Genomic DNA, 13,903 nt, shown 5'->3' on the forward strand with positions numbered 1-13,903 from the left:
TACGCAGTATTGTTTCTGCTTCTACTGTTTCACACTTGTCCAAACCAGTTAGCTTGACAGCCTGATATAAAGCCCAGTATTGCCAAATCCTGATTCTCAGAGTGCTTAAATGGTTCACAGCCAACACATGAAGGCCTACTTTAATGCCTTATGAAAAATCTCCAGAAGAAGCACCATTTTTACCTGTTCTGCATATCCTTTCACCACCAGCCTCTGTTTTAGATTGGTCTCTCCATCAAGGCTCGATGTTTCAATGTGACAGATCCCATTTACATCAGTGGAATATATCAGCACCATGTCGGCAGGGATTTCCTCGTTGCACGACAAGCGGATAATATTACCAACCTGAACATCTTTCCAGAATTTTTCAACATATGACTTGTCTTTTCTGAAAGACAGAAAAAAAACCCTGCTTTAAAAAAAATCCATACCTTTCAGAAAGTTTTCTACAAACGACATGCCTAATAGAAAAGAGTATAAAGGACAGACAAATAAATGCATGTACTCTTTCTTGCGGCCACATACATCCCTGCTTCCCAAAAAATGCAAGGAAACCAAGCAGGACCAGAGGACAATACTATACAAAGAACTACACAGCCTAAAATATTACTAGTCAGTTGCCTACTTGCTTTTCTAGATGGTTATCACCGGTTTTCTAAGAAGACATAAAAATCAATGTGTAAAATCAATACAGCAGTATAGATACAAAACCTATTGTCAGGAACCTACTTAGTTCAAAACAAAATCACATTAAACTGTAATTACCACTTTTAAGCAGCGCAGCTTTCCTAAAACGTATGAGTTCACTGCCATATCGAGAGCTCAATCAGAAAATATTTCTTTTCTGTCTTAAACACAGTCAGCATCTTGTATATTAATAATATGCTCCCAAAGACATGTATAACCAGCACAACTCAGGCACCAAGAACACCTTGCTTGTGACTCTGAACTTTGGAACCCAAGGTTACGGACTGGATTCTAAAGAAACATAATCAACTGAAAAGAGACAGTTTTGCCATCTCCTGTCTATGTAAAATAATGAAAGTTAAGTGGTGGCAGTGATGAAGAAATAAAGATATATGGATGAAAGCAGGTGAGAAACCACCTTAAGTCCAAGTTTTAAAATCTAGGTTGTATTGGTTTGGCCATATACTGCTTAAGGACAACTCCCATCTAGCCCAGCAAGTATATGGTGCCAAAAGTAGTGGAAAAAGACCAAGAGGAAGACCAAAGAAAAGATGGCTTAATAACACCCTGGAGGACTTTGAAATATGCAAAACGTGGTTTACCAACTGCTATACAATTTTGTCAATATCGCATGGGATGGCTTAATAGCACTGAGAACGCTGTTATGTTGTTTAGGGGGAACTTTTTTTTAATAACATGGCCATTGAAAATATTCAGAGGCAAAGAGAGAGTGAGAGAGAGTGAGCTGATTTGTCTCTATCTACATGCCTGCTGACACTCTCAAAAAAACTCTAGAATAGCAGTTCCCAATCTTATTGGTACCGTGACTCACTTCATCCTCTGGTTCACGATGCTCCTGGTGGTACCAGGGAGGCCTAGGTTGCACTGGGACAATGACTCACTCTTCTGGCCTCTGTAGGCTTCAGAATGATCCACAGAAGTCTCTGAAAGCCACTTCCCATGGGAGCCATTCAAACAGAAGGGCGGTGGGAGGGCCCAGCCTGCAAACCAGCTCACGTGGGCTCACAACCCACCAGTGGGTTGCAACCCATAATTTTGGAAAGACTGCTCTAGAAGGTTAGTGAGGCAGAACTTACCTTTGCAGAAGCCATGCCAATTCTCCTTCAGCAAGGCTTGTTCTTCTACATGCTCAATAATTTTATCTATATGCTTTCCACCACATCCATATGCCTATGCCTAACTTGATTGATTGATTGATTCATGGCCACAGAAGACAAATTAAAAAGTTGTGTTTTAATTCAGAAGCCTTTCAAATTTCCTTTCTTGTAATGACTGTATGATAATGTGATGCTCAATAAAACGATTTTTAAGAACTGACCAAACCTAATGGGAATCGAACACTCCATTAACACACTGCACTGCTAAAATGTCCTGAAACATTTGGCAGGATACCAGGTGGATGAACTATTGGTCCGATGGGGAAAGTAAAAGCCATAATGATACTACTGCATTTTATTTGTACAGTTGTTTTATATTTACTTACCTACTGTAGACCTGAGTTATTAAATTGTTGATCTGTTTGTCTAATTTGTATTTTGTGTAATCCTCTAGGCCATCTTTTATTGCAATAACAGTGAGAACCAGTGTTAGAGGCAGCATGGTGATTTCTTTCTTGAAGGCTTCCACAACTGGAATCCAATTTAGCACAACGATAAATAAGAAATACATGTTGGCAGTTCTGAAGCAAAGCAAAAACGCACAGGGATGTGTCAGCCACTGAGTCATCTATACAGAATGTTTAGAGTTTGATATGTCACATATAAAGGAGTAGCACTTAACTTCAGATTTTTGTTTAATTCCCAGCCCAATCCTAAACTGCACTAGTGCCAGCAGGGCATAAGGCCTACACTGAATCCAATGCAGTTCAGGCTGGAGGCCTCCTTGGGTAAGGGGATATATTTCCCCTTACCCTGATTAAAGCCCAGCCATACCTTTAGGGCTTCTCAGAAGGGCTATATCGCTGGTGCAAATCTGGGAAGCCGGGTGTAGGGCTGCCGGGCCAGGGAAGGAGGTTTGGATGCAATGAGAACCAGCCCCCCTCCTGTACCCAATTTGCCCCCATTCTCCCCACCCCACCCCACCCCAAAACACACTCTCTTCACCTCCAAAACGGCCTCCTGCCACCTTCTTCCAGCCCCTGTGCTGCCTGGCACAATTGTACCTGTGCCAGCCGACAGGATGTCTGGATCCAGGGCTGCCAGGCTGGGGCGGGCCTTCGCACCAGCCCAGATGGCTTTTGAGTAGCTGCAAATGTGCCTTCTGGTGCACTTGCAACATTCTGAGCCAGCATGGGGATGGCCGTGCTGGATCAAGCACAGATCACACTGCGCTGTCCACTTGTTCAGGATAGCAAATTGACATTTGTACAGCAAATATGATGCTGTTTGTATTCCTTCTGCCTAAAATACAGAAAAGAGTTCATAACACTGTGGCAGAAATCAGAAATGTGGGCTAGATCAGTGGTTCCCAAACTGGTCAGTTGTGACCCATCAGGGGAACCGGAAAAGGACCATTCCCCTTTCAGAGGAATGGCCCAGAAATTGACAGCAACATGACTGAGATGATTACACTGCTGCTGGAGTGGGAAATACTGAGATACTATCTCATCTGGCGCCTCCTGAGACATCCCTCTTTTCTCCTTGCATTTCTGTCAGCTATATTGCTGGCGTAAGTCTAAGGAGACCCACAGGTAATTGAGGGGCTTATAAAGGAGTAAGGGAAAAAATTTTTTCTTGCCTCTTCCAAGCCTCACAATCACTCTGCCCCCCCCCCCATAGCATTCAGTGCTGCCTATTTTGGCAGCACTGTGGGGGGACAGTGTGGGGGACAGATAGGACTGGGCAGTGGGGCAGATAGGAGCAGACATAGTGTGGGGAGCAGATAGGACTGGGCAGTAAAAAAAAACAAAAGGAAAAGGGGAGAGAGGAATAAGAAAAAAAAACAGAATACTTCACACTCCCAACACAAGTAGAAGTTATCAACTGCTCAAAAATTAAACTGGCTACTGTGGAAATGGGTCATATGTCATTTTATGAATTAATTTTGTATTTATAATGGTTTTAACATGCTTATATTAATGTGAAAACTTTTCCCATCTAAATGCTTCCACCAGCACTACTCCCAACTAAATACTAATTTCACAAAGTGTACTTACCTGTGGAATTGTTCAAATAAATTTTTTGGTAAAAAGTTCAGTAAAGTGTACTTTGTAGTCCGTATTCTGTTGTTCTTATAGCGTTCTGAAACCTTTTCACGTTCTCCCATGCATGGTGTAACTATCCTGTGCTTGCTGGCTTTCTTGGACGGCATAGGGAACTCACCACCTCTTTCTGTGACAGATTGACTTCCCGTAGGACCACCTCCAAAAGAGGTCAGTCTCTGCCGGCAAAGTTGTACCCATCGAAGGAACCGTGCCATGTCCTCAATTAACGCTGTGCTCTTTTCTTAGTAGCATTAAAAAAAAAAGTTACGAAGTAAGTTTGGTGAATTAACACATTTCAAGCAAGAAGAAATCACTATTTTGTTTTGAGAAAATCCAACACTTAGAAATACTAAATTAATATAACATTTTAGATATTGCAATTAAAAGAGACCAGATCCCTATGATTCAATGGCTTTTATGGCACAATTTTCAGATTCAAATTGTTCAAATAAATTTTTCGGTAAAAAGTTCAGTTAAAAAAGTAAACAACAGGAAGTCCTTACCCAAGACATTTTTCAAGAGACTAGCCAAGGGTGTCAAATAGAAGGCCCATGTCCCCCAGAAGCTCTTTATCCGACTCTCAGGCTCTCTCAATACCATCATCAGCTGCTGAGCTGTGCTGAAGTATCAGTGCTGCAAGGGCAGCCCACATGATAATTGGGCTCTCCTACATCCCAAAAATATGATCAAGATTTGTGTATTTTCCCTTCTGTCATTTGCAGCTAATGAGTTTCTAAGTGAGAAAAAAATTCTTTTTTCTGATCATGACCTGTTTAATGACATCACTTCCTTCTTAATGACATCACTTCTGGCCCTCAGCTGGCATCATGAATGCTCTTTGGCCTTATGTATGAAATGAGTTTGATACTCCTGAACGAGACTTTTTTTTCTTTTTCCTATTCTGTGTTCTATCACAGAGTGCTACACATCAATAAACAGGAAGCAGGATTACTGGCCAAAGATCCTCACACTAAAAATCTCATATACTGGAGATTCACAAAATACACCTAGCCTGGCTCCCTGCCATTACCTATACAGTCCCCTTGTTGTATTCGCAGACTCGGTTTCAATGGTTTCAGGTATCTGTAGTTCACAAATCCCCCCCATTGAGCTCATCTCAACTGTTGTTGTTTTGTTTGCCCATTTGCAGCCCTCCAAACTGCTTCCTCCTCGTGCCTGCTTGTTAGTGCTAAAGACAAAAAGAAACCATACAATGTAATAGAAATAGTGGTCATGATATAGTCCAGTGATTTTCAGTCTATTTCATTTCAGGGCACACTGACAAGGTGCTAAAATTGTCAAGGCACACCATTGGTTTTTTGACAAGACAGGGCACACCATGCTGCTGGTGGGGAATTCACATCCCCAATGGCCCTACTAATGCATCACCCTCCCCCAAACTCCTGCGGCACACCTGTGGACCGTTTGTGGCACACCAATGCGCCATAGCACAGTGGTTGACTTGAAAATCACTAATATAGTCAAAAAACTTAAGCATGTGCTTAATTTTCTCCCATTGAAACCAATAAGACTGAAAGGTACCTAACTAAAAGTACCTAACCACTGAGTCCAATGATTAAACCTCAGGGGTTTATTGTAATAGTGAGGGGGTTGAAAACGGCTTTCAGCCATAAAGAAAAAGTACACAAATAATGCCAAGGAATGCACCTTATACCTAAACATAGATTTTTTTTTGCCATTTCTCTTGGCTACTTCATCTTGGCCACCAGGATTGGCTTTTTCTGATTCAAAAACAGTGACAAATAGGACTTCTGTTCCCCTTTGGTAGTTGCAGCAAAATATATCCTATTCACTATACCCTGACATGAACAGCCATTATTATATAGCCCCTTCTGAGTAGTAGTTGCTCTGGTAGCCTGCTGATACTCCTATAGAGTTAGATAGAAAGTAACACCTCAACAAGAAATCCCGGCTTCCTCAGCTTCTGTGGATAGCACGACCTGAAAAACTGCAAACCTGAGCTGATAGCAGCATTTTGAAAGGAAAAACCATTTAAACTCACAGCTGGTCATCCCAATCCATGAGTCGGCATCAATGCAAAAGTTGCTTTTGAAAGCAGTTTGATAACATTGTACCCCAGGGGCCCATCTGTGGAAAGCACACCAAGATCATGTTACCTAATGAATTAGAAACACCCAAGGAAGTGCTGACTGACCAACACCTCCACAAAACCAAATCCACAGTGCAAAATTTGTTTTATCTAGCTAAACCGGCTGTTGCTGAATCTAGCCATTAGCTCAGCTCATGGATTCACACTCATGGTCTGGTCTCAATTTCACTGAGATTCATGGCAAAAAGGAGAGGGAATCTTATGTATACTATAAGGATAACTGGTTTCCCAACCTCACTTTCACATGGAGATGTATGACTCACATCAGCCACTCAGCTGCTACCAGCTATTTTTTCTACACTTCCTCCACTTGCTGTTTTTAATATACATAAGATTCACAGGCTACACTACATCTGGCTCATAAGCCAGGTATAAAGCACAGCTTACACAGAGTTGCATGACATGTGGACTTGTGGTTTTACATAATGGGATGCTGGTGTCACAGCTTTGCACTTAGGGAGAGGAGGAAAGGAGAAAGCACACAGGCTTAGCAATACGTCAGGGCACATTTGTGATCCAACAAACCATGGTTCTGGGATCACCTGAACAGGGTCAGGAATGTGGGGTGCCTAAATGAAAATTATACACTGGCAGACAAACTTCCCTGAAAGACAACTTATCCACAACTACTGACAAACCCCTGCAATGTGGGTGTGCTCTTGGGTGCACCCTCTATTCATGCACAGCAGCAGAGGACCTATGGGCCTAATCAGCAATCTTTATAAAATGAGTGTGCCACCTAGAAACTTCTCACAATCCTCCACAGCAGGAGAGTCAAACATAAGGCCCAGGGGGCAGCTCTTTGGCCCCTGGAAGCTCTTTGTCCGGCCTCCATTGTAATTGGGCTCTTCCAGAGCCACCCTTTCAGCAGCACCACTTCTGTCAAGGCTCTGGGAGGGAGAGACGAAAGAAAGCCTCAGAAGACAACGAATGCTACATGGGAAGGGTCAGACTAGGAAGGGTGTGACAGGGAGACACTGCTGAGGCACTGGGAGAGCCCACACAGACTGCCCATTCATCAGCATCACTTCCACTGAAGCATCACTTTGCAGAGCACCTCTCAGCTGCTGAGCTGCAAAGTGACGCCACAGCAGAGGCAGCTCTGCGGAAAAGGTGACCACACTTTCCCATAAAAATACGATCAGGATTTGCACATTTTCTCTTCCATTTGCAGCTGTTTTATATATTTTTAAAAATGTGTATGTATTTTTAACCTGTTGTGAGCTGCCTTGACAGCAACTGTGCAATTTTTACAGTTGTCACCTAATACAAAAAAAATTAGTCAGTCATATGAATTCTATTCAGTTGATCAATCGATCAATTGAAGTCTGTTTGAAAACAGTTTTCAAACTTTTAAAAATCTAAATCCATACTGTAGTAGCTTCCATTTCTACCTTTCATACCTACAATATTTACAATCATTACATATGCTGTCCTACAAAATCAGAGGATAGGATTTTCATCTTGAATTTCAGACATCTGTTTGTCTATAGTCAATGATAGGCCTCAGACAAGTCTCTCAGCAATAGTTTCCAATGGCGTTGCTATTGGGGTGCGGGCCGCACCAGCTGATGTGCACAGTGGGGTTGACACCACTACTTGCCAACATTTTTAAAATCATGGTATTTTTGAATAATACCATCACGTTATATATCACTCAATATGTAATTTCGCGCAGAATGCAATGAAACAAACCGAGCTGAAATATCTCTATTCTATCAATAGCTATAGCCAAAAAACCCAGCTTAGGTGGAACTATGGTACACTACAATGCCCACTTCTGCCCACTGCATGGGAGGAGGTCTATCATAGGGGTGACATGCTGGTCTCCTGTACCAGGTGATGCAAACCCTAGGAATGCCACTGGAAGTTCCTTAGTAATAAAATGAGAATTATGAAAAATTACCTTGTTGTGAGAATAAATATGATAAAAAAGGCATTTTTATGGAGAAATATTGTGTAAACTATAAATAATACAGTATTTCTATAGTATTTTTGCCTATTATTTATGAGATTTATATCCTGACCTTTGACAGGTTACTTTCAGGCCAATTTACAAAACAAATCCAAGTATAACCACAAAGAATAATACTTCAAATTAAAACACCAACTAAAACAAAAGAAAGCAAACAAACCAGAGATTAAAAACAGTAAAAAAAAAAAATCATTCTAAATACAATACTATTAAATGAAAATGAATACAGGACAGATTTCACCTGGAATCCAAAATATAGCAAAGAATACAAAAGGCAAGGACAGCTCTTTAAAAACCCTCTCCACAAAAATTAAACCAGCCAAAATATTATGTTTCCTAAATTAGACAAACCATTTTAGATTCTCAGCTGAAGAATTCAGAGACACCATTTGCCAAACTGAATGCACAACGTGGATTAAATGGGAACGTGGATCTGGTATTGCAGAGAAATGCAAAAATACAGGAATCTCTGTGAACATCTGCAGATAAAATGACTCAGGGCAATGTTCCGTCTTGTCTTAGCAAGCCACAAAGCTGGCATCCAAGATATTAATTAGTACCAATTAGAGTCTGTCTATCTATAATGAAGGCTATCAATATAACCCAGATCATGCCCTTATACAAACTCTCTTAATATGCTTGTAAAGTTTTTTCTCCAAATTAAATTTAAGCACAAACTGAGCAGATTTTTCTCTAAAAAAGGCAAGAGAAAGTCTCATCTTGATCCTAACTGCAGTTCAATTATAATTTACAAGGAACAATCAAATCAATGAAACAGGCAGGCCAATCCTAGCCCAAACAGGCAGCCCTGGCTCCCGCTGGTGGGACGGGCATATGCACTGTCACAAATGTGCCCCTATATCCATGGGTCCTGCATCTGCCGTTTCACTTATCTGTAGTTCAAAAATTCCCCAGCCTTTGGGAAAATGACTTATCTTTGTCTGATTACAGCCCTCCTGTGGCTGCCTCCTCTCTCTGACTCTGTGCTGCCTGCATACATGAACAGGAAGCAGGAAGAGCTTACTGAAAGTGAGCTGGAGGGCTGAAACCAATGCAATGTCTCCTGTTAGCTCTGGCAGCATGAGGCCCAAGACTTACCACTGGCTGCCTCTCTTCCTGGCAAGCCACAATGTGGCCCAGAGCAGGCTGAAGACAGCTCAGTAGAGGCTCGGACAGTGGTGAGAGCAGCAGCTGGTGGTGAATCCCAGGAGCAACGGTGTGTCAGCCACAGCGCTGGTGCAGGTTCCACCTCTGTGTGGTTTGCAGTTGGAAACCCTGCAAACTTTTTGTGACCCACCAAAAAAATCGGTCCACAGTTTGGGAACGACTGAACTGCACTAGTATATCTATCCTAAGCTTATGTACACAAAATATTTGATTCACGCTGGTGCATCTCTCCAGCTGTGTTTGTTTTCTTTGCACAAGCACTGCACTGAATCAGTGACATTACATTATAAAGCGAGTTCTGCTTAAGAGAATCTGCTTCAAAAAGGAGACTGCTCTCCAGTCAGCAGTGTAGAACTTGCACAGGAAATCTGTACGAGGAAAACTGAAGCTCATATCCTTGCCTTTCCTAATGTGCTCTATGTGCACTTTTATGCCCTGGAGAATGCTAGACTACACAGTTGTCTTGCAAGGTTTCCAGAGGAAGAAGAGAAGCAGATGACATATTTCTGTACAGAAATGACTGTCTTCACATGGTGGACCTCACTCTGGGTCATGAGCTTATCAGGTTGCCACCTTTCTCCTGACGGTGGCACTGTGCACTAGCTAGTAGACAAAACAAGATGCAGGTTCAGGAATTGCAGTGATGGGGGGGGGGGAGACTTGTTACCTTCTGACTTCTGCCAGAAATAATAATAATGATTATTAACTTCTACCCAGCTTATCTACCATAGTATTCAGGGCTTTGAGAAAAGGTGATAACCATATTACGAAGGAAGCACTCTTCCTTCATAATACGATGGAAGGAACACACTGAACCACTGCGGGCAAGAGGTGATAGCCATATTATGAAGGAAGCACTCTTACATTTTTCACCTATGATAATGAGACATAGGGTGCAATCCTAACCAGCTTTTCAGCACTGGCATAGCTGTGCCAGGGGGGCATGTGTTGCATCCTGCTTTGGGGGGGGCAATCATGGAGGCCTCCTCAAGGTAAGGTAATGTTTGTTCCCTTGGAGTTGCACTGGCCTTACCTCAGTGCTGGAAAGTTGGACAGGATTGCACCCAAAAGATTTCATCCAAAAGCCTGTTTCCAACAGGACCTCCCAAGCAGCCTGAAGACCTGCCCCAAGAGACCTCCCTGATGCACACATTAATATAACCCCACAAGAATTTAACCTAAAGATAGCTCAAAGAGATGATATCATTTAGCATCTGGCAATGGTAACTCTGGTGGTAGCTGTAGAGGTAACTCTGAACTACCCTCACCTATAGCATCTACCAGCTCCTCAAAAGCCTAAATAACAAAAAAAAGTTAAATGCTGACATGCCAACACCACATTTTAGGTGAGCAGGTAACTAGGATTTCTCCAACTTCATTATTGCTACAACAAAAAAATGATCTAACAACCATAAAAATTACACTTTACCTGTTTCAGATATTTAGATCAACTCCAATGCCAATAACTTTATTTTTATGCAATGAAATTGAGTAGCTCTTTGGCCACTTTTGCTGAAGGTGGCAAAAGGCTGAAGGTGGCAAAATGGCAAAAGGCAGTGTTCTTCCTCATAATTATTTTTTAGACAAAAAAGACTGTACTCTGATACTATACCCTACAGCTGCCTTTTTCAAGCTAAGGACTTCCTCTTCAAAGAATCCGGAATGTCACCAAGTAACTCCCACTGTGCTCAAGTTCTAGAACAGTGAAGTGTAGGTCATGCAACCACAAGATGGTTGCCAGAGTTCAGCTCCCAACTCTCTTGCTATAGAATTGTCTGTCTATACTTCTGGATCAAAAGGAAATAGAAAAATTATTACCTAGAAGAGAGATCATGGAAGCATACTGCTTCCTACTCTGATGGAAGCTAATCCTGGAGATTCTTTTTTCCAACCTGATATAATGTCATTTTGAGCTTAATCCTATAAATGTTTACTCAGAAGTAAATCCCATTGTAGTCAATGGGGCTTACTCCCAGGAAAGTGTGCATAGGATTGCAGCCTTATGCCATTCTTGCCCAACGTTGCATATATGTAACAGGGACCAAATGTGTACACCTGTGGGCTGGGCAAAAATGGGTTTTAATATTTCCAGGATTTCTTTCAATCATATCCTGGAGATTGCTGATTCCTGGAAAATCCAGGCAACTCTGGAGGGTTGGAAAAAGTACCTGAGAGAAGAGGAAGGCTAGATGTAAATTAAAGCCATTTCTGCATACATGCAAGAGGGATTAAATGTGTGCACTTGTGGGCTGGGCAGAAATGGGTTAATCTATAGAAATTAATTTGAATCAGATAGTTTTCCCTTTCATAGAATGTCTATAACTTTAGTATCACTCAAGCCTAAATTCTCTGTCTCTCTGCTTCAAATTCCACCCATCTATTAGAGGAGGTTTCTCTGTCTCTGACCTTGCTATCAGAAACTGTAGTTTGCAAGAAAGAGGTGCAAAGACTGCATATCCATATATACGTATATCCATATATCCATGTCCATATATTGATAGCTCAGAAAAGTGGGTCAGTCTTCTAAGAAAACAAATGAATACAACTATGACATGTGAAACACCAGTTAAAATGGTGGAAGTCAGATATCCATCAGGCTGTATGTGAAAGAAACAAATTGGGAGGGGGACAGGAGGGGAGAAGAGATGAGAAATCTGTTCACCATTGGTATCCCAGCAGAGAGAGGAAGGAAAGCCTGTAGTTCCTGTTGGTCTGTTAAATATTTTCATCAGTAAATCAACTAGAAATGCAGGGGCGTGTGGTGGGTGGGGAGGCAGGTGAGGCAGAACCTCCCCAGTGTCCTTCGAAAAGCGCCGCCACCGTGGGAGGCGCACAAGCACTCACACCACGTGCTTGCAGAGCTTGTGAGCCTCAAACAGTGGTGGCACTTTTCGAAGGACTCCAGCAGGGAGGCTCTGCCTCACCTGCCTTTCCCACCCACGCCCCTGCATTTCTAGTTGATTTACAGATGAAAATATTTAACGGACCGACAAGTGCAATCCTGTTCATTTATACTTAGGCTTATTGTGTTCAATGGGACTTGCTCTAAGGTCAGTGTGTATAGATTGTAGCCTGAGGTTTAATCATAATGCTAAACTAGAAGGAGCCTACAGAGCCCTCTCTAAGGCAAGGGCTATCAAATGAAACCACAGTTGTGATACTTTGAAGAGATGCATTTATGGCAAAAGAAAAAAAGAGAAAGCTCCAGTGTTTATTCAGACCTGTGCAAATAAATCACAGTCTAGCACAGGGGTGTCAAACTGATTTCATATAGTGAGCCGAATAGCATTCATAGCCCTGCTGAGGGCTGGAAGTGACATCATTAAGCAGATGATGACCAGCACTAAGCACACAGAAACTCATTAGCTGCAAATGATGGAGAAAATGTGCAAATCTGGTTCATAATTTCAAGATTTGAGAAAGCTCACTTATCACACCGGGAGAGCCCAATTACGTATAACAGTAGCAGGGAAATGGCTTCTGGGGACCGCATCCAGTCCTTATGTTTGACACCCCTAGTCTAGCACATTTAATTTGTACTTGTTTCAGAGACTTGGTTGCAATCCTATCCACACTTTCCTAAGAGCAAGCCCCACTGAACACAGTGGGACTTACTTCTGAGTATAAATGAATAGGATTGCACTTAGGCTACAATTTTATACACAATTTCCTGGGAGTAAGCCACATTTAATTTAATGGGACATCTTTCTGAGTAAACATGCATAGGTGTGCACTGTAAAGTACACTACATCTTTCAAGAGCGAAGCATGAAACCCCCTAGGGAGGCTGAAGGCTGGGAAATAAGATGACATAGCAATTATTTACATAGGGCAGTAAAAGGCAAATTTGTTTCCTGGCATGCAAAATCTGAGATTGCATGTAAGGTATATGCAACAGCACCTCTCAAGTTATTTAAGAAGGCTCGCCCCCAGTAGTGGCACTGAAACTGAAAAAAGCAATGCTACAGAATGGATGCCAGCCCTCCAGAATTGGAATGGAGTCTCTAGGAATCAGCATCCATGTCCAGGGACCTACTGAAAGCAATCCTGGATACTTGCATTAGGCCTTTTCTTGGAAGAAAAAAAAATCTCCAAAAATACTTTCAGTCAGGGTTAGCAATCCTATACTACACACAGAAAAAGCTGATGATGGATTGGGTTCCAAAAACCTAGCCTATTACATAACTAGTTCAAAAGGGAAAAAAGCCATAATCAATCGGTTCCTAACAATTTTTGAGAGGTTATATATTAAAAATGCATGATATAATAAAATATAGTTTTGGTATTATGTGAAAACTTTTATAATATTTAAACAGCATTTGCAAATTTTGAAAAAAAGTCATATTTTGAAGGCAACAGATTAGGTTTAAAGATGTGGGCTTGCAAAAAAATGACAGATGTTAATGCAATCTGTTAATGCAAAAAATAATGCAATGTTAAAAAATTGAATTCTGCCCAATGTTGCATATATGCAACAGAGATGAAATGTGTATACCTGTGGGCTGGGCAAAAATGGGTTAAAGAAACAAATGTCAGTGTCTACACAGCAAACTCTGGATTTAACAGACTTCAGGAAAAAAGAAACTGATGCTTTCTGCTTCGTTGAAAAATAGTCATATAGGTTTTGTCCAAGCATGTCTCTACTCACTTTAATGAATTCAGATTTAACAGACACGACTTCCTCCTATTACTCCATTAAATTGAGGGTTCACTGTATCAGT

At 41.6% G+C, this 13,903-nt stretch overlaps 1 protein-coding gene across 1 annotated transcript in view; it reads right to left on the reverse strand.

Moving 5' to 3' along the window:
• Nucleotides 1-4,125, reverse strand: part of ATP10D (ATPase phospholipid transporting 10D (putative)) — a 54,990-nt gene extending 50,865 nt beyond the window's left edge. Inside the window, exons 1-3 of the mRNA XM_066632914.1 lie at nt 3,863-4,125; nt 2,192-2,386; nt 184-388 (exon numbers count right to left, since the gene is read on the reverse strand). Coding sequence (XP_066489011.1) covers nt 184-388; nt 2,192-2,386; nt 3,863-4,125 — 663 coding nt within the window. The remainder of the gene's footprint in view (nt 1-183; nt 389-2,191; nt 2,387-3,862) is intronic.
• Between the last annotated feature and the right edge of the window lie 9,778 nt (nt 4,126-13,903).

Source organism: Tiliqua scincoides, chromosome 6, assembly GCF_035046505.1.
Source record: "Tiliqua scincoides isolate rTilSci1 chromosome 6, rTilSci1.hap2, whole genome shotgun sequence".
Classification (NCBI taxonomy): domain Eukaryota; kingdom Metazoa; phylum Chordata; class Lepidosauria; order Squamata; family Scincidae; genus Tiliqua; species Tiliqua scincoides.